The 18,089-nt window shown below is 38.0% G+C and overlaps 2 protein-coding genes across 3 annotated transcripts in view; both read left to right on the top strand.

Annotated features, from left to right (window-relative positions):
* The window catches only part of LOC107518925 (probable E3 ubiquitin-protein ligase HERC6), a 42,582-nt gene extending 29,073 nt beyond the window's left edge, over positions 1-13,509 (top strand). The window contains exons 16-23 of the mRNA XM_016161038.2: positions 2,496-2,639; positions 4,866-5,009; positions 7,827-7,993; positions 9,178-9,244; positions 9,667-9,737; positions 11,089-11,272; positions 11,361-11,463; positions 13,123-13,509. Coding sequence (XP_016016524.2) covers positions 2,496-2,639; positions 4,866-5,009; positions 7,827-7,993; positions 9,178-9,244; positions 9,667-9,737; positions 11,089-11,272; positions 11,361-11,463; positions 13,123-13,346 — 1,104 coding nt within the window. The 3' untranslated portion in view covers positions 13,347-13,509. The remainder of the gene's footprint in view (positions 1-2,495; positions 2,640-4,865; positions 5,010-7,826; positions 7,994-9,177; positions 9,245-9,666; positions 9,738-11,088; positions 11,273-11,360; positions 11,464-13,122) is intronic.
* Positions 13,510-17,224: 3,715 nt separating this feature from the next.
* HERC5 (HECT and RLD domain containing E3 ubiquitin protein ligase 5) overlaps positions 17,225-18,089 on the top strand; it is a 33,503-nt gene continuing 32,638 nt past the window's right edge. For both annotated transcript variants that reach the window (XM_036227714.1, XM_016161039.2), the window contains exon 1: positions 17,225-17,662. In XM_036227714.1, coding sequence (XP_036083607.1) covers positions 17,362-17,662 — 301 coding nt within the window. In that variant the 5' untranslated portion in view covers positions 17,225-17,361. The remainder of the gene's footprint in view (positions 17,663-18,089) is intronic.

Raw genomic sequence — 18,089 nt, 5'->3', positions numbered from 1 at the left:
GCTTTGTGATCTTTTTCAATTTGATGGGTTAACCATGCTATTTCAGTTTAATTTTAATTTACATTTCTCATTATTATATGATGCCTGAGTCCTCACCGTTTTTATATAATATCCATTGTCTTTCCTACTATGAGCAATACTGAAACGATCAACTAACTGTATTTTCTCTCTTCTCTATCCAGTTTTAGTTCCTGTACTATATTCTTAATTGTTAGTCTTTTGATTTTTTTATTTGCTTAAGAGTCTTAGAGCTTGATTTGTAAGCCCCAAGTGATTCTTTTATCTTCAGATAATGCCTATGAATCAATCGGTCAGTTTATTCTATTTTCCATTTACTCTCTCTCTCTCTGTTCTTTTTCTGGTAGTTGTACTATTCCCATTTAACACTTACATGTTATTTTGTCTCTCTTGTCATCATCAGCTCATCAGCCTTAGTTCTCAGTTATGCTCGCCCTGCCCCCAGACATTATGCTAACAATTTTTCAAATGTTTTTCGATTGCTGACACTTGTTTTCTAGGCCATTCCTCATGAAAAGTTCATACCTATTTATCGTGTTTCTACTTTAAAGACATGTAGGAATCAGAAAATACCCAGGACTTTTACTAATAATTCAAAAGATATAGGCCTTCCAGGTGAAGCATGGAGAAGTCTGGGCTATCACATGCACGAAAGGAGACCTTATTAATTCCATAGCTTATATGACTTTTTCCAATGAGCCATGCCCGATAAATCTATGAATTCCACATCTATTTATAATAAGCAACCTAGATGGGCAAAGTACAACCTGCTAAAAGCATTCCATAGATAAGGACTCTCTTTCTAGTTACTGTTATTAGTGTCTGTCATCAGATTAGACTTGGACATCTCTTTTGTTTCCCAGCCATCTCTTTTTAAAAAAAATTTCCTAACATCCCTGGTAATGGCAGGAAATAGATTATTTCCTTCCCAAACCAAACTTACCCTTAAATTTCCTTTAAGCAAGTCCTGCCCTCTGTGGTATTTTCTTCTACAGCAATGTTCTGTCTAACCTGTTTACTCTGTCAGTGAGAATTGAGTGGATAGTGGACCTAGGCAGGTTGTATATCATAAAGGATAGGGAAATGTATGAGGACAAGAAAACTCTTAGTTGCAGTTGTCATGAGTGAGGTTAGAAAAGACTGCAGAATTTTTTCCTCCAAAGGAGAGATGATGGACATAGTCAAAATTGTAAGTTGCAAACTGGATTACCAATTCAAATGCATAAATGTAGAAATGTGAAATCAATAGATGGAGAATAGGAGTAGAGAAACTTTAAAATAAGATATAATGCAGGTTTCTAGTCCAATTCTTGGTTAGGTGAGAGAAGGGTAGGCCTACAGCAGGCCACATACACTTCTCCCTGCTGTAGTCAGTGGAGGATATTGCTGGCCACCCGCTGTCACTTAAAGCCCAGGAAATGTTGCTTAGCAGTCAGTATTACTGAAATGTCACAGAGCTGCAGACTCTTGGACTCCAGGAGATGATCTACTACCAGGAAGGACCAGAAATGGCACCTGTTCCATCTCCCTACAAATGTGGAGCTTCTTTACAATGAACATCTTAGGGAAACGCCAAAAAAAAAAAAAAAAAAATCTAGCGGAATCACACATAATTTCTCAGTATATAGTGGTACCAGGATCTAAGATAGGGCTTTCCCGAGCCCAGTGCCACATGCACACTTCTCTGAGATACTTGTGGAGTACTAATATGGGCAACCATGCCCAGCCTGGAAACCTGGATAGGCACAGGCCCCAAGAGAGCTGTATTGGTTTATGAGTCCTAAACACGCCTTTACTATTCCTGTGATATTGCTGAAGTCCTAGAGAATGTTAAAGGTCAAAGCAAGAATAATAATTCTAACACTAGGTTTCTAATCCAAGGGATTTCAGCAGAAACAAGAAAACTAAAGTGGTAAGGACATGTTGAGAATTCAGAAAAGCTTAATGAAAGTATTATGTAGGGTGACAGAGAACAATGCTAGGAAGAAAATGAGGCCACCACTGGCATAATTTTAGGGAGCCCCCATGCAAATTTGGTAGCTGGATCATAGTTATTTGAAGAAGTGTGGATCTTCTCTGTGCAAGTCTTTCCTCTAGTCTTTTTTTCTACATCTAACATTATCCATGAGCTCCTAAATTGCTCTTATATGATAGAGGATGACTGTGCTAACACTCTGCTTAAGACTGGTGGATTAATGTCTCAGAATGTTGAATACTGCTATTGCTTGATTACTTAGCTATACATCTATGATGATTAATCCCCTGTACACGATTCCTAGTTTCATAGCTTTACATATCTTACGATCTCTTTATCTTACACAGTGCAGATATGATGCCCTTTTCCTTAAATAATTATAATATATGAGTATATAGAGCAATGATAGGCATAATTGTATGCTATACAAAATAGGTTTATTTGAAATACTAAACACTTCCTAGTATTCCTATGAGGATTCCTAAAATATTTCTTTTTCTAGGACTCAGAAGAGATTGGGCAACAGATTCCACCAAAAGGGAATAAATACCCTCCATTATTTAGAGTCAGGCGAAAACACCTAACTGAAGATGCTCTGCGGCAATTAAGCCAAGCTGAAGTCACCGACCTCCAGAAACCATTAGTGGTACGGTAAAAAGTCTCACTGGACATTTTTAGTAATGTGGGAGGGAAACGTCTACATAATATAGCAAAGGAAGAGCCTACATTTACAACTATAGTTATCAGCCTTATGTCCAGAATTCCTTGCTTACCCTTCAGAGAAAAGGTATGGGATGTTTAATTGCACATTGGGATTATGAGTTAACTAGCAGTTACCAATGGCTATAAAATATTGCATAATGAATCATCCCAAAGCTTAATGATTAAAAGTAACAATACTTTATTTTACAGATCTTCAGCTCAGATGAGGGTCTGCTGATCTATGTTGAAAGCTACTCATCTGAGTAGTTTAGCGGATTTTGTATGCACGCGTTTACACGTTTGGGAATTGGCTAGTGATTGGCTGATATAGGCTAGGCCTGACAGGATAGTTTGGCACTGCTTCCTATGTTTTTCATCTTCTTCCTGAGATCAGCAAGATTCTTCTTCTCACAGCAGTGCCAGAGGTACACAATAACAAGCCCAGTCACACAACAAACATTGCTCTAGTCAAAGCAAGTCACATGGCTGAACCTACAGCAACGGCTGGTGTAATATATTCAGCCTCTATAATGAGAGGAACTGCAAAATCACATGGCTGTTTGGAACCAATGTAGCAATGGAAGGTCTATAACTAAAACTAGAACCAAAATATAGGAAACGTATCTGTTCCACCTGCTGCTTGTTGATTGTATCAATAGCTCCAATTCTCATACGGGCGCCTGCAGGAATTTTATTGTGTGTTACCTCAGATTATTTTCCTTATTGAGGCCATAAAATAATGACTAACTCTGTAGGTTAGAGCTGGAGTCTGTCTAGAAGGGAGTGAATTTTCCTGATATCACGCATGAAGGGGAGAGTTAGGGTCTCAGGTAAGAAACCAGAACCTGGAGGGTGAGACTCAGACAGAAGAGGGATATTTCCCAGCATGGGACTCAAATGGGAAACACAGTTAAATATATTATAAGGCAGACTTTCCAGTTGTATATCTCCCTCGATATCTCCTTTCCTTTAAATTGTGACTATGAGGAGATGAGTAGAAAATGATTCTGTTTATAGGAAATGACAGAAGTAAGAAGGTAAAGTTCAAGAGAGATCCTATCAAAATATAGACTCTGAACAAGGCAAGGCTGTAAAGGCTCATGATGAGTTCGTCCTGACTACAGTGAAGGCAGACTTGCTAGAAATAGGAAAATCGGAAGAAAGCTTAATTTGTTATTGGAATATCCAGATGGAATGTGACACAGGCCCTTGGAGATTATGGTCTCTGGCCAAAAGTGGCAGCAGTTAAGATCTTCCAGAAAAAGAGTAGAGAAAGAGAACTCTTAGTTAAGCTTAGTTATGCTTATATTAAAAAGATAAAAAGAAATTAGCCAGGAAAGGAAGTAGAAAAGAAGAGGCAAACCAGGAGTGTACTTGGCCACAAAGCCCAAAGGTGAACTTTAAAATAGAGGGACTAGAACATGGTTCCATAGTGTAGCGATTAGTACATCTGCTTTACATGCAGAAGTTCCTGGGTTTGCATCCCAGGGGAGCCACAGTCCATGGTCTACGGCCATGCCACCCTGAACAAGCCTGATGACTGATCTCGGAAGCTAAGCAGGGTCAGGGCTGGTTAGTACTTGGATGGGAGATCACATAGGAAGACCAGGTGCTGTAGGCATAAATAATAATAATAATTAATAATAAAGTAAAAGTAAATAAAATAGAGGGACTAGTTCATATTGATTTCCCACAAAGGTTATGGGCAATCAGGTCTGATGGTTCCTGCAAAGCTGCTATGCCCAGGCTGACCAGGAGGACTGTTTATCATAAGTCCCAATGAGGGGAGAGGCAGGAGCTGACTGGAGCTAAAGTTGTGAAGTCTAAATGATGAGATGCAGACAGACAACATGATAGAAAAATCAGGGGATTTAGTGGACTACAGGTTTGAAGCACATCAGAATTTGTTTCAAGTTGCCGGTCAACATGCTAGAATCAATTCCCTTTACTTGGTTCATGTAGCAGTGTAAAGGACCCATGCACGAACTATACAATAATCTGACAATAAATAGGTTCATGGCATCTCAGTAGCAAGCTGAGGGAGAACAGATTGCAGTGAGGTAAGGGGAGTGGGATTCTGAGAATTCTTGTGACTGTAGGAGGTTTGGAATTTTTCCATAAAGATCAAGGCATTATATTTTAATCCTGGGAGTATGTTCTCTTTCCTCAGATTGAATTTATTAAAGAAATTAGTTCTCTGGGTGTAGGGGTACAGTCCGAGTTCTTCCACTGTATATTTGAAGAGATGACCAAGGCAGAATATGGAATGTTCATATATCCTGAAGAAGGTTCCTACATGTGGATTCCTGTCAATGTAAGTATTTTACCGATTTTCTTACAGTTGTTTCAGAACAAAATGTATACCATACACTGCAACATGAGAACTATACATAATAATGTAAAATCAGGTCATATACAGCCTTGCTACTCAAAACGTGGTCCACAGAGCAGCACCTCTAGCATCACCTGGGAGCTGTGAATAAAACAGAATCTCAGGCCCTACCCTAGATCAGACCATGTATTTTAAAAGATCCTCAGGTGAATCATATGCATATTAAACTTTTAAACAGCTTTAATGAAGTATATTTGAGATACAATAAACTGCATATAAATTGTCTAATTTGATATATATACCCATGAAACTTTCACCAATCAGTGAACATATACATCATCCCCCAAAGTTTCCTCGTATCTTATACCTTTCCTGCTTCTATTTCTCTCCTGCCTTCCACTCCATATCCAGGCAACTACTGTCACTGTAGAGTAGTTTGAATTCCCTAAAATTCTACCTAAATGGAGTCATAAGTAGTCTTTGTGTCTGTGCTCTTTCATTCAGCATAATTTTGTTGAGACTCATGTATGTTGTTGTATATATCTATAGTTCATTCTCTTTTATTGCTGAGTAGTATTCCATTGTATTGCTGTACTACACTTTGTTTATCTAGCCACCCGTTGATGAATATTTGAGTGGTTTCCTAAATTTTGAGAGGCAGTAATCTAGAGTGTCTCAAGTTAGGAGAGAAATTATTAATAGAATTCTAGAAATAATTGTTAATTCTAATAAGATGATTCCTTTCCGCAATGATTATATTTTTATAAAGATTCTTGAAATGTAAACGTTTCCTTAAAGTAACAAAAACTTGTCTTCATTTTTCTTTTAACAACACAGAGTAAATAATTCTGAAAACAATCACATGTTGAGCTTCAATTTATTGAACCCCCTTTCCGATATACTTCTAAATGTTCTTCCCAATGACATGGTAGAAATTTGGAGACCAGAGTACAGAGAAGAGGAGAAAGATGAATGGGTGGCAAAAAGTACTGAAAAGTGTTTTGTATCTTTTTAAGAAAGAATGAACCTCCAAATGGTCAAGGTGTACAAGTGGTAGGATTTTTATCAGTCAGTAAACAAGCACTTATTGACTCTTTCTAGAAGTTCTACATTGTATTAAATATTGTGGGAGATTCAAATTGGTATGTGACACAATCCCTTTCCTCTTGAAACTTTTTGCGTATGTAGATGGAGTGATAAGACTAAGACACCAGGAACTTTAGCAATTGTTTCTAAATTATGGTTTGCTGACTATGTGTAATAGTTCAGCATGGTCGAATGGGGAAGGAAGCACTGGTGTAGAATTAGAAGCCCAGAGTTACAGTCCTGAGTGATGGGTGTGTCATTTAGCTTCTCTGAGTTTTCAGTTTCGTTACTTATAAAATAGCTGTCATAATTTCAGCTCTGCCTACACAGGACTGTTGTGAAAATGAAACAAAATATGGTATATATCCAAGTATGAAAGCACTATGAAAACTTTAGGGCAATATCCAAATTTAAAGGATTCTTTATTAGGACAAAAAAAAAAATCAAGGGGGACTGAAGTGATTGGAGAAAATGTCATGGAAAAGTAGAACACCCAAGGTTTATATTAAGGCTAGGGACAAAATAGGTCAAAGAGATGTAAATGGGAGATGGAGAAGAGAAAAGAAACCTCAGATCAACTATGTGAGGTGAGTAGTTTGTCCCCATTTTACAGATAAATAAACTGAGGCACAGGGAGATTAAATAAACTAGACATACAACTAGTAAGTGATAAAGCTAGGATATGAATTCAGGACTCTCCAACCCCAAAACCCTTACTCTTAAGCATTGTGCTATACTGCTAGATGGAAAACAGAAGTCTGACTTGTGTATGGCTCAGTGAAGAGAGAAAATCACTAGAACCAGAGGATATGTTACAACTACAGGAAATAAGACTGAATAGGTTAGAGGAGGTCACCTTCGAAGAATACTTGTATTTTTAACTCATTTTCAAAATTCAAAGGGATTTTTAATATTTATCCTCTTAATTACTCTGAGAAGAAAATAGGACAAGTAGACTGAGACATAGACTATTATGTGAGTGCTCCAGAGTCATGCGCCTGCTAACTGCAAGGCTGGCACTGAGATCAGAATCTTAAAAATTTGCAGGATAGTGATCTCTCAGGTGGGCTGTAGTGATGGCCTGGCCAGATGTGGCCAGTGTTTTCCTTCATCTGGGACTACAAAGTACAGAAAAGAGAGTGAAGCCAATTTCATCAGGACTCTTTTCTTCTTCTTTCCACCTACCTTCATAGTCAATAGTATCAGTCACCTTCCCTGACCCATATGCTTATCCCTGTAAGCACACCTAAGTTGAGGGCTATATTGCCAAAGGGGACACCACTCATCAGACACATATCTGATATACCTGATACCCACTGAAAGTATAGATAAAGTATACCCTTTCATCCACAGTGTCACTTTTCTACATGAATTTGAAGGCAAAGACTGTAGTATTAAATATTGAAAACCTTAGTTTATAAGGCTGAGTGTATTTTTTTATATTCTAGATATGCTATTAGTTACAGAAAGTAAATTCAGTTATTAATAGTCTAAACTCTTAATTTGCATTTTAACTTATGGAAGAATTTTAAATTGTATTATAGGCTGTGCAAGAACCTCAAATTTTTACTTTTCTGAAGCTTATTTTGTTTCTAATTTGTTACTTTTATAAAAGGGAACAAAAAACAATTTGGATTAATCTAATTATCCCTTCGGATTATTATTATTGATTATTTATAATACATTAGGGATTTTTTTCATCTCCTTTTTCAGCCTAAATTTGAGAAGAAGAGATATTTCCTCTTCGGAATGTTGTGTGGACTCTCCCTGTACAATTCAAATGTTGCCAATCTTCCTTTCCCCCTGGCTCTGTTTAAGAAACTTCTGGGTCAAAAGCCATCATTGGAAGATTTAAAAGAACTCAGTCCTCTTTTGGGGAGGTAATATTTATACCACTTCCTAGGGCTGGATCTAGGAAGTCTCAATTGTTTAGGCATAAATGGTGTTACATGCACACACATGCACACACATGCGCGCACACACACTAACGGACAAGGTCTTCAATTTGTATGGTCTTTAGATGAATTTGAATGTTTAGCATGACTTCTAATCAAGTAAACCTTCAAAAATGTAGAAAAGCCAAATGTTTGTCTAATTATCAAGTGGTACAATAAACAGACTGGTCTCTTGAATTTATCAAGATGGAAACAGTTGCTTTTGACAGTACACAATTTTCTTAATGAGAATCATGCATGCTATATTCATTTTGAGTAAATCTTATTTAATCTTATTTAATTTATTTAAATAAATCAGCACGTTATCGACTTCACTTTTTAAGGATTGGAAAATACTTGTTCTAATTTAAAAGGCAAACTATATCCTGTGAGGAAAATACTGGCAACCTGTATGATAGAAAAAGGATTAGTACCTCTGAGATATAAATATGTATGTGACTCATCACACATATGTATATATATGGTTAATCAAAAAATGAAAATATGCTCAATCTTACTAGTAACTGAGGAAATACAAATGAAAAGGAGATGTTATTTTTCTGTTTATAGATTGACAACTGTTAAAAAGTTTTTCATAAAATATAGAGTTGACAATAGATTGAGAAAAAGGATTCTCTTCCATTGTACTGTTAATGGAAGAATAAACTGGCTAGATTTCCACTGCTCACCCTGCAGTCGAAGGCAACGGCTGAGATTTTACACTGGATAACCCTTTCTTGAGGAAGGCTGTTCTGGGCATCGCAGGGATAGTGAGCCACATATAGCGTTGCTACCCTCCTCTCAATGTGACAACCAAAGATGTCTCCAGATTTTGCAAATGTCCCCTGGGGGGTGGGGCAAAAACACCCCTGATTGAATTACTGGTTTATAGGAAGGGGCTCCTTTTTGTAATTCCACCAAGACTCAGCAGTTTCTATGTTTTAGCAGTGGTCCAACCAATCAAAATTGTAAATAGAAGTTCACTTAAGGAAGAGGGTGTGTGAAGGTAGAGGAGGTAATTTACGTGGCATTTTATAATGTAGTGGCCAAAATTTTTCAATTGAAAATTTATTACTTTTAAAATTTTATAAGATCAATAAATATAATTTTTGAATCGAAATTTTCATTAGGAATTTGCAAGAAGTTCTAAATTATGAAGCTGATGACATTGGAGAAGAACTTTACATACATTTTTCTGTGAGTACTAATGAATGCCGGGTTATAGTTTAGGTTTAATCTTTTTAAAAAATAATTATTATAGTATCTCAAATACGGGATTCCTTTTTTGGAGAGTATTTTACCTCAGTATTACACAACTTTCCCCCAACCTGTTCCTCATTTAATACCTTGTCTGCGTACTCTTAAATAAAGTGAAAATACAAGCAATTATTTAATCAGTGTAAATAACTCAATGGATCAATATATGCTTAACAGCAATGTGCAACATATAGTAGGATAGTTTTTTAATTCTTATATGTATTGAAAAGGCTGAACTACATAAATTATTTAGCTTCCAGTTATTTAAAATTTCATAGGGAAGAATGTACTGGCAATAATGGTATTATGGTTGATTATTCAGACTTTCTTTCATGTTTGCTACCTGAATATATTTATTACAGCTACATTGGGACCACAGTGATGTTGATTTAATTCCAAATGGGACCTCTGTACTTGTGGACCAAACCAACAAGTAAGTTTTGGGACCTAGAATATCTGCTTTGAATACACATAAAATGTTTGTATCGCTATACTTTATAAATGTATTTTAGCTTCTCAGTTGATCATTTTTGCTCCTCATCATTTAAAAAAATAAGGTTACAGGGTAAGGGAAGGAGAGAAATGAGTCAGAATTAAATATTTCCTTTGTGGCACTTTTCATTAGTTATTCATTCAACAATTCTTTTTGAGTCCCTACTCTGTACCAGGCCCTAGTCTAGGTACCAGAGATACAGCAGTGAAAAAGGACAAACTCTGGAGTTTAAATTCCAGTAGGACAGAAAGACAGTACACAAATTATTATGTAAAAGAATGTCAGACAAAGATGAACACTCTGAAGAAAATTAAATCCATTAAGAGACTATAGAATTACAGGTGGAGGAAGTATGCTGGAATCAGCTGGTACCAGCCTGTACCAGCCCGTGAGACCTGACTGTTAAATTTTAAAAAATGTCGAGAGTTTATTATTAAAGTACTAGTAGCTTGAAATCAGCCATGGTGGGAATATTTATACCATAGAAATCGGTAAATGCTGCAAATGAGGGTTCCTTTTTTCTCCTTTTGGGAAAACTGGTTGTTAAACATTTACCAACGCACTGGATACATGGGAGGGTGAGAGGGGTTAATTTAGATAGGCTCAAGAAAAAAGCTTAAAGGGTGGGAGACTATCATGTTTCTGGTGAGTGTCTGGTGGAAATACCTCCAATAGCAACTGTGCCATCAGGAAATTCATCATGTAGTGGACAAGACAGACTTTGCATAAATAATTTTCACGCAAGTGACATGTGTTGTAAACAGAGAGGGAAAGAGGAACAGAGAACCAAACCTGAGAAAGTCATGTTCATATCGAACTCTGATGAATGATTGACATCCAGGTAAAGAGGAAACACTGTATGTCGTGGCCTAACTACAAGAGAGGCAGTGAGGCCAGGCATGCAGATGAAAGTGGGAAGATGCTGGAGTAGGGCAAGAGTCAGATCATACAGGGCTTTTTGACCCTGCTAAGGAGGTCTAGAATTTACCATAAGGGTTAGAAGCATTGAAAGATTTTAAGCAGGAGAATATCATATTCAGATTAGTGTTTTTAAAATATCCTGACTGTGGCTAGGAAAATGGGAACAAAACAGTCTTAATTCTTCTGCTGTTCTCTCCAAAGTTCCTTCTAGTTGATCAGATGTTTTTATATCCCTGGGTAGTACTGGGTTGTGTGCTATACAGAAGTAATTTACCTTGTTTCTCAATAGAAATGGTAAAAAGGGCGGAGTAGATAATATTTTATTCACTAGTAAAGTATGTTATTGGCCTTTTTGTTTGTTTCCCTCAAGGAAAGACTATGTTTCTAAGTGTGTTGATTACATTTTCAACACTTCCATAAAGGCAATTTACGAGGAATTTCAGAGAGGATTTTATAAAATCTGTGACAAGGAGGTACTTAGACTTTTCAAGCCTGAAGAACTGATGACAGTAGTAGTTGGAAATACTGATTTTGACTGGGAACAATTTGAAAAGGTAGGTGATGACTAAAATGCCCCCAATTCTTCTGAACGCCTTCTCCATATTCTCCCTAAAAACCATTTTTATCCCTCTCTTTCTCAAGAATTCAAATTATGGTGAAGGATACCATAAATCACATCCTACTATACTGATGTTTTGGAAGGCTTTCCACAAATTAACTTTGGATGAAAAGAGAAAATTCCTCTGTAAGTATTACAGTAATAGATGGATCTATAAAAAGATAAATATCTTATTTGTGATGAAGTCATTACTAATGGTGGGTCATATGTCTTAACAGCAAAGCAAGGGTTAGAATCCAGGTTCTCTACCTTTTAAATCGATGTTCTTTCTCTTACATGAGCCTGTTCCCCATTTTAAAAAATGATAATAAAGATTCTTTCAATTTTAGTTTGCATCCTCTTTTTTCATTTTAGTTGGCTCATAATCAGGCTTTTTTACCTTACCGCCCTACCTTCATTTAATTATCTAAGTCCTATAGAATTAGGACGATGTAAACTGTCTCCAGTACTCTTTTAGAAATAATAGCAGCAATGGCCACTGATGATAATAACAGCATTTATTGTCTACTTACTCTCTGCTGGGCATTGTACTGATCACTTTGTATCTATTACCTCCCTTTATCCTAATAGCAACTTTATGAGGGTAGGTACTTATTTTTCCCCCATTTCAAATCTGAGAAAAAAAGAGGCTTGGAGCAGTTAGTAGCATGTCTGTGTTCAGATAGCTGGTGAGTGTCAGAACCTGAATTTGAACTCAACAGAGTGATCCAAAGCCCAGCTCTTCATCAATAAACTCTGTGGCTTTGGGGTATAAAAACTCTTGTTAAGAACCCTGTTTCCTTAGGACAACTTAGTCTCTCACCTCCTCACCCCATTTTTCAGCTCTTCCTGTAATACACATCTTTCTTCTCACTATTTTTGTTGCTGCTGAGGATGTTGGAGGACAATTCCAACTTCTCCACAAACCCAAGCTACTTCTCCTCAAGCACAAACTACCTTTCCAATCTTCTCTCTTAATGGGAAATGTCTGCTTCAGCCCAGTGGCTCCAATGTCTGTATATTCAGTGAATCCACTTACATCTTCCTACCTCAGACTTCTTAGGATTTTACCCCTTGATAGCTCACTCAGCTCCTCTCCTTGAGCATTAACTAGCCAGATGTGCTCTCTGTGAAGTCTCCCTAGCTACTCTGGCCTGGCGCATCTCTCCCTGCCCAGAGTCTTGGGGCCCTCATTAGACTCTTCACCTCATACTTCTTGGTTGAGCTAAAATAAACTTCCTTGTGTCTTGTTATCTTTTCATGTACTGTTGACCCTTGAACAACATGGGGGTTAGGACGATGAACGCTTCCTTGCACAATAGAAAGTCTGTGTATAACTTTTGACTCCCCAAAAACTTAACTACTAATAGCCTACTGTTGACTGGAAGCCTTACTAATAACATAAAATCGAACCACATATATTTTATATATGTATTATATACTGTATTCTTACAATAAAGTAAGCTAGAGAAAAGAAAATGTTATCAAAAAAATCATAAAGAAAATACCTTTACGGTATGTATTGAAAAATATCTGCTTATAAGTGGACCTGCACAGTTCAAACATGTGCCATTCAAGGGTCAACTGTATGTAATCTCCCCCCTCCCCCCGCCCCCCAGCAGATCATGAACTCACTGAGGACAAAGACCAAATGTTATGATTTTTTTATGTTCCACACAATCCTTTGTAGTTCTCTCTGCACAAGGGTACTCAATAAATATTTATTGAAGTGATTAATTTCTTCCTTTTCATTTTAAATTTTGCTCTGCCTATGAAATACCTTAACCAAAGACTATTCTTCTCTAGTTTTTCTTACAGGAAATGATAGGCAGACTGTAAAAGGATTACAGGAAATAAAAATCACATTTCGCTGTCCTGCAACTTTCAGTGAAAGAGATTGCCCAAGATCACTCGTATGTCATAATATTCTGGACCTCCCTAAATATTCTACAATGGAAAGAGTGGAGGAAGCGCTTCAAATAGCCATCAACAGCCGCAGAGGATTTGTCTCACCCATGGTCACACAGTAGTAGTGACCTCTGACAGTCTCAGTGAGGCCTCAGATTCTCAGGTCCTCTCACCCTTCGATTCTAATGTACTTCTTTAGGTCTAATTAGTATAAAGGGTTGATAGATTTTAATTAGGATTAGTTGATAAATGTTGAGATAAACAATAAAGTGATGAATCAAGATAGTATTTTTAATGAACCAGTATTTCCTGATCCCTAAACGTGCTATTAGAATATTTACTTTTTTTTGAATTAGTTCCAGAACAATTACCATTTAAAAATAAGCTAACGGATATATATATATATATATATATATATATATATATATATATATATATATATATATAGTGCATCTAATAAACACTGCCTGCAAATATTAAAGTTCGAAAAAATAAAATATAAACAATTCAACATGATTTTGAGGCATGCAGACATATATTTTATGTTGTGGATTGTCTCTAGAGTTTTGATTATAGACAGGTGCTGAATAATTTATTTGAAAAATTTAAATGTTAAGGGATTCATTAATTTGTTGAATAATTACTTATACTCAATGCTGTGTTCCAAGAATCATTCTAAATGTAGATATCATTATTTTGATTAAATGCTGGGCTCAACTGGGAACTTTTGTTTAATTATAATTGGGGAAATGTGAAGAACCTGAAATATGTCTCAGCTATCATGGCTATAGAATTAATTAAAGAAGAGATAATATTTTGTTGACTATGTTTGATATTTTATATATGTATGGTTGGAAATGGCCATCGACTTTTGTGGACCAGTTCTATCTGATATTAAAATTTAAACTGTAAGCTGTTCTATAAATGCCTATTGTTATCCCAAACCATACACAGAGCCTTGTATTGGTGGTACGTTGGGAATAGAAAGCAGTCCACATTGCAGTGCAGTCCACATTGGGATGCTAATGTAAAAAGAGGGCAAGATCACCTGAGGATAGAAAGAACAGAAAGAGAGAATTCACCAAGGACAATAGAATGTGAGGTGGTCAGGAGAAATAAAAGCCCCCAGCAAATCCTCAATTATTTTGGACATGTCAGGTTTCTAAAACAAATAGAATGAAGGCCCCTAAGTACTCTTTTTATATTTTAAGAGAAAAAGTAATCTCCAAATCTTAAGGATCCCCTGGCTTCTGACTTTTGAGTTGTGTTCTTCAGGCCTTTCATCTCCAACATTACATTACTTTTTCTAGTGTAAATGGGTGAACCCTACTAAATATTCTTTACAAACTTTTTCAGAAAACAGAGAAAGAGGGAACACTTCCCAATTAATTTTATGATGCCAGTATTATCCTAATACCAAAACCAGACAATGACATTACAGGAAAACTACAAATATCTCTCATGAATATAGACACAAAAATCTTTTATAAAATTTTAATATATCAAAAAAATATAAAAAGGATAATATCTTGTCACCAAGCAGGGTTTAGTTCAGAGATGCATTTGAAAATCCATTATATTTTACCATTACAGACAAAAAAAAAATCATATAATTACCTCCATAGAAGCAGAAAGAAAATTTGACAAAATTTAATAGCTATTGATGGATGATAAATACTCTAGCAAACTAGTACCAGAAGAGAACTTACTCAACCTAGTAGAGCCTACACATAGCTAATTTCAGACTTACTAGTTAAAGACAATGCTTTCCTACTTAAACTGGAAACTAGCAATGATGCCTCTCATCTCTTCTATTCAACATTGTGCTAGAGGCACTAGTCTGTCCATACAATAGGGCAAAGAAAAAAGGAAAAGGCATACTAATGAGAAAATAAGGTGCAAAACTATCTTATTTATAGACTACATGGTCACTTACGTGTAAGATTCTAAGGGATTTACAAAACTACTAAATAAAAATAGAAGGGTATTTCAAGATTTAAAGTCGATACATAAAAATTAATTGCATTTCTATATGCTCATAGCAATCAAAAACTGAAATTTTTAAAAGTATGATTTGTAGTATCAACAAAAAATAAATAGGGTAAATTTTTTAAAGGATAAATTTAACAAAATGTTTGCCTATACACTAAAAACTAGAAAATATAGCTGAAAGAGCTTAAAGAAGTTTTACATTAATGGAGAGAGATATGCTCATAGACAAAAAGAATCAATGCCATTACCATGTCAATTCTTCCCAAATTGATCTAATTTAGTGTAATCTCAAAATCCCTACAGTCTGTTTTGTAGAAATTGGTTAACCGATCCTAAAATATGAAAAAACAAAGGACATAGAATACCCAAAACTGCATTAAAGGACGACGGTGTAGCAGTTTAATGATTTGACTTATGCAGAATCTACTGTTATCAGGGCAGTGTAGTACTGGAGTAAAAATAGACACGTAGATCAATAGAACACAGTAAAAGGTTCAGAAATAAATGTAATCATATGTGGATTAACGCATTTCATCGGGGAAAGGCAAGCTGAAACAATTGGAAATCCACAAGGAAAAATAAACATTTACCCTTACCTCATACCATAAGGAATAATTCATTTGAAATGTAACAAAGACCTAAAACTATAAAACTTCTAGAAGATAATATTTAAGAAAATCTTTGTAATCTTGGGTTAAGCAAAGATTTCTTAAATAGGACCAAAAAAAGTTATGAACTATGTAAAAGAAAGAAAAAGACCTTCGAAATTAAAAACTTTAGTTTTCAAAAGACACTTTTAATAAAATTAAAAGGCAAGTCAGACTGGTCGAAAACATCTCAAAACATGTATCTAATAAAAGGATAAATAACATAAAGACCTCTGTATAAAGAGCTTTTAGATAATAAGCAATTGAATTAATAGGCAAAAGATGTGAATAAACATGTCACCAAAGAAGAGTGGTTAGCACTAATAAGCACATGAAAAGATGCTCAACATCATTAATCATTAGGGAAATGGAAATTAAAACTACAATTAGAAACTATTATAGACAATTGATAAAATTAAAAAAGACCGACAATACCAAATGTTGGCAAAGATATAGAATGACTGGAACTCCTAAATTGCTGAAGGGAATGCGAAACGGCATTGCACTTTGGAAAAGTTTGGCAGTTTCTTTTGATATTCAGGTACTTACATATTACACAGAAATTCCAGGTTTTTTTTTTTTTTGTATTTACTCCTCCAGCAAATGGAAACATTTGTCATTAAAAGACTTGTTCACAAATATTCAGGTCACCTGTATTCATTGTAGTGAAAAACTGTTAAAGGATTGAAATGCCCTCCAACTAGTGAATGAACTGGTATATCCATAGAATGGAACACCATTCAACAATAAAAAAGAGAACTTCTGAGAAACACAACAGGTTGAATCTCAAAAATATGCTAAATGAAAAAGGGCAGACACAAACGCCTGCCTAAATTTACTCCATTTATAAATTCTAGAAAAAGCAAAACCTATCAGCAGAAAGCAAATCCCTGGTTGCCAGGCACCGCGGTGGGAAGAGGATCTGAGGACATACAGTTTTTTTACTTTTATCGCAAACTTTAGCTTTCCTTACTACAGTAGTGACCGGAAATTCTGCAAGTCCGACTGTGTCAGGGCTCCTCCTAATGGAACTGCAGTGTTTCTTCGAAGGCCTTTTGGTCCCGGAGTTCAGATGGCCACCGCCCGCCCGGGGGCACCCTCCCAGCCCTACCTGCCCACCTCGTCAGCTACCACAGCCCGGTTTTCTTTGACCGTCTCCCAAGCCAGCACTGAATTTTTTCGATTTCCCTTACGGTTTCCGTTTCGGTACCGCCCCCTTAAAAAAAAAAAATCCCTTTCGTTTCCCACTTGACCGGCCGGCTCCGCCCCCAAGCCGCACGTTGGGAGGCTGGCGTCCGAGCAGGGGCGGGGTAGGGGCGGCCGCGGTTCCTCGACGCCGCGGAGCAGTCCGCTCGGCGGGTCCGCACTGCCGCGTCTGGGCACAGTTGGAGCTCTTGGCCGTTTGCCTCTCAACTCTTGCCTCCCGGCCGGCTGGAGCTCCATCGCCTCCGAAGGTCCGGAGAACGGAGGTGCGGCCCGGGAGCCCGGGAAAGCAGCGATGGAGCAGAGGCCACGGAGGAGGTCGCGGGGCGGCGCGCGCTCGGCGTGCGGGCCGATCCCCGCGTCGCGGCCGCCCCCCGCATCCCGGCCCGCCGCGTCCCGGCCCACCGCGGAGCCTCGGGGCACGCAGCTCTGGCTCTTCCCCAGCACCCCGGGGCTCCGCAGCGCGCTGCTCCGAAGAACTGAGGCGACGCGCCAGATGTGCTGCACGCGCGGGCGCCTGGCGGTGCTGGAGCGCGGCGGGGCCGGCGTCGAGGTGCACCAGCTGCCGGCGGGCAGCGACGGCGCCAAGAAGCCGAGTGAGTGCGGCCGGGCCGCGCCCGCCGGGCCCCTCCCACCTTGGGCTCGGGGTGCGAGGGAGCGTGTGAGGGAGGGGGGCGGCCCGGGCCCGCGCGGACGCAGACCCATCTTTCTCCCCAGAGTGGCCGGAGTTGTGGGTGTGCGGTCCTTCTCTAAACGAGAAGGAAGCACCTAAGGAAGGGGACCTGGCGCCGTCGCGGTCCGCGATGGCCGCAAAACGCGCGGGGCCCGGGTGGGTTTTCGCGTTTCGCTGGTGAGACGCCCCTGAGCTCTCCTTTATCCTGTTTCTAGTTGGCGCAGAGCTTGCGGGATGGTGGCGAGAACTAGATCTTTTCCGCAAGCTAACCGCGCAGAGGGAGAGAGTGTACTGGCAGCAACTTCGTGTTAGCCAGTGTTCCGTTATCATTGGTTTCTGTTCAAAGTTTG

This window comes from Rousettus aegyptiacus, unplaced genomic scaffold (genome assembly GCF_014176215.1).
Source record: "Rousettus aegyptiacus isolate mRouAeg1 unplaced genomic scaffold, mRouAeg1.p scaffold_m13_p_10, whole genome shotgun sequence".
NCBI lineage: Eukaryota > Metazoa > Chordata > Mammalia > Chiroptera > Pteropodidae > Rousettus > Rousettus aegyptiacus.
The sequence above is the reverse complement of the archived record's forward strand: the minus strand, read 5'-3'. Positions and strand labels throughout refer to the sequence as shown.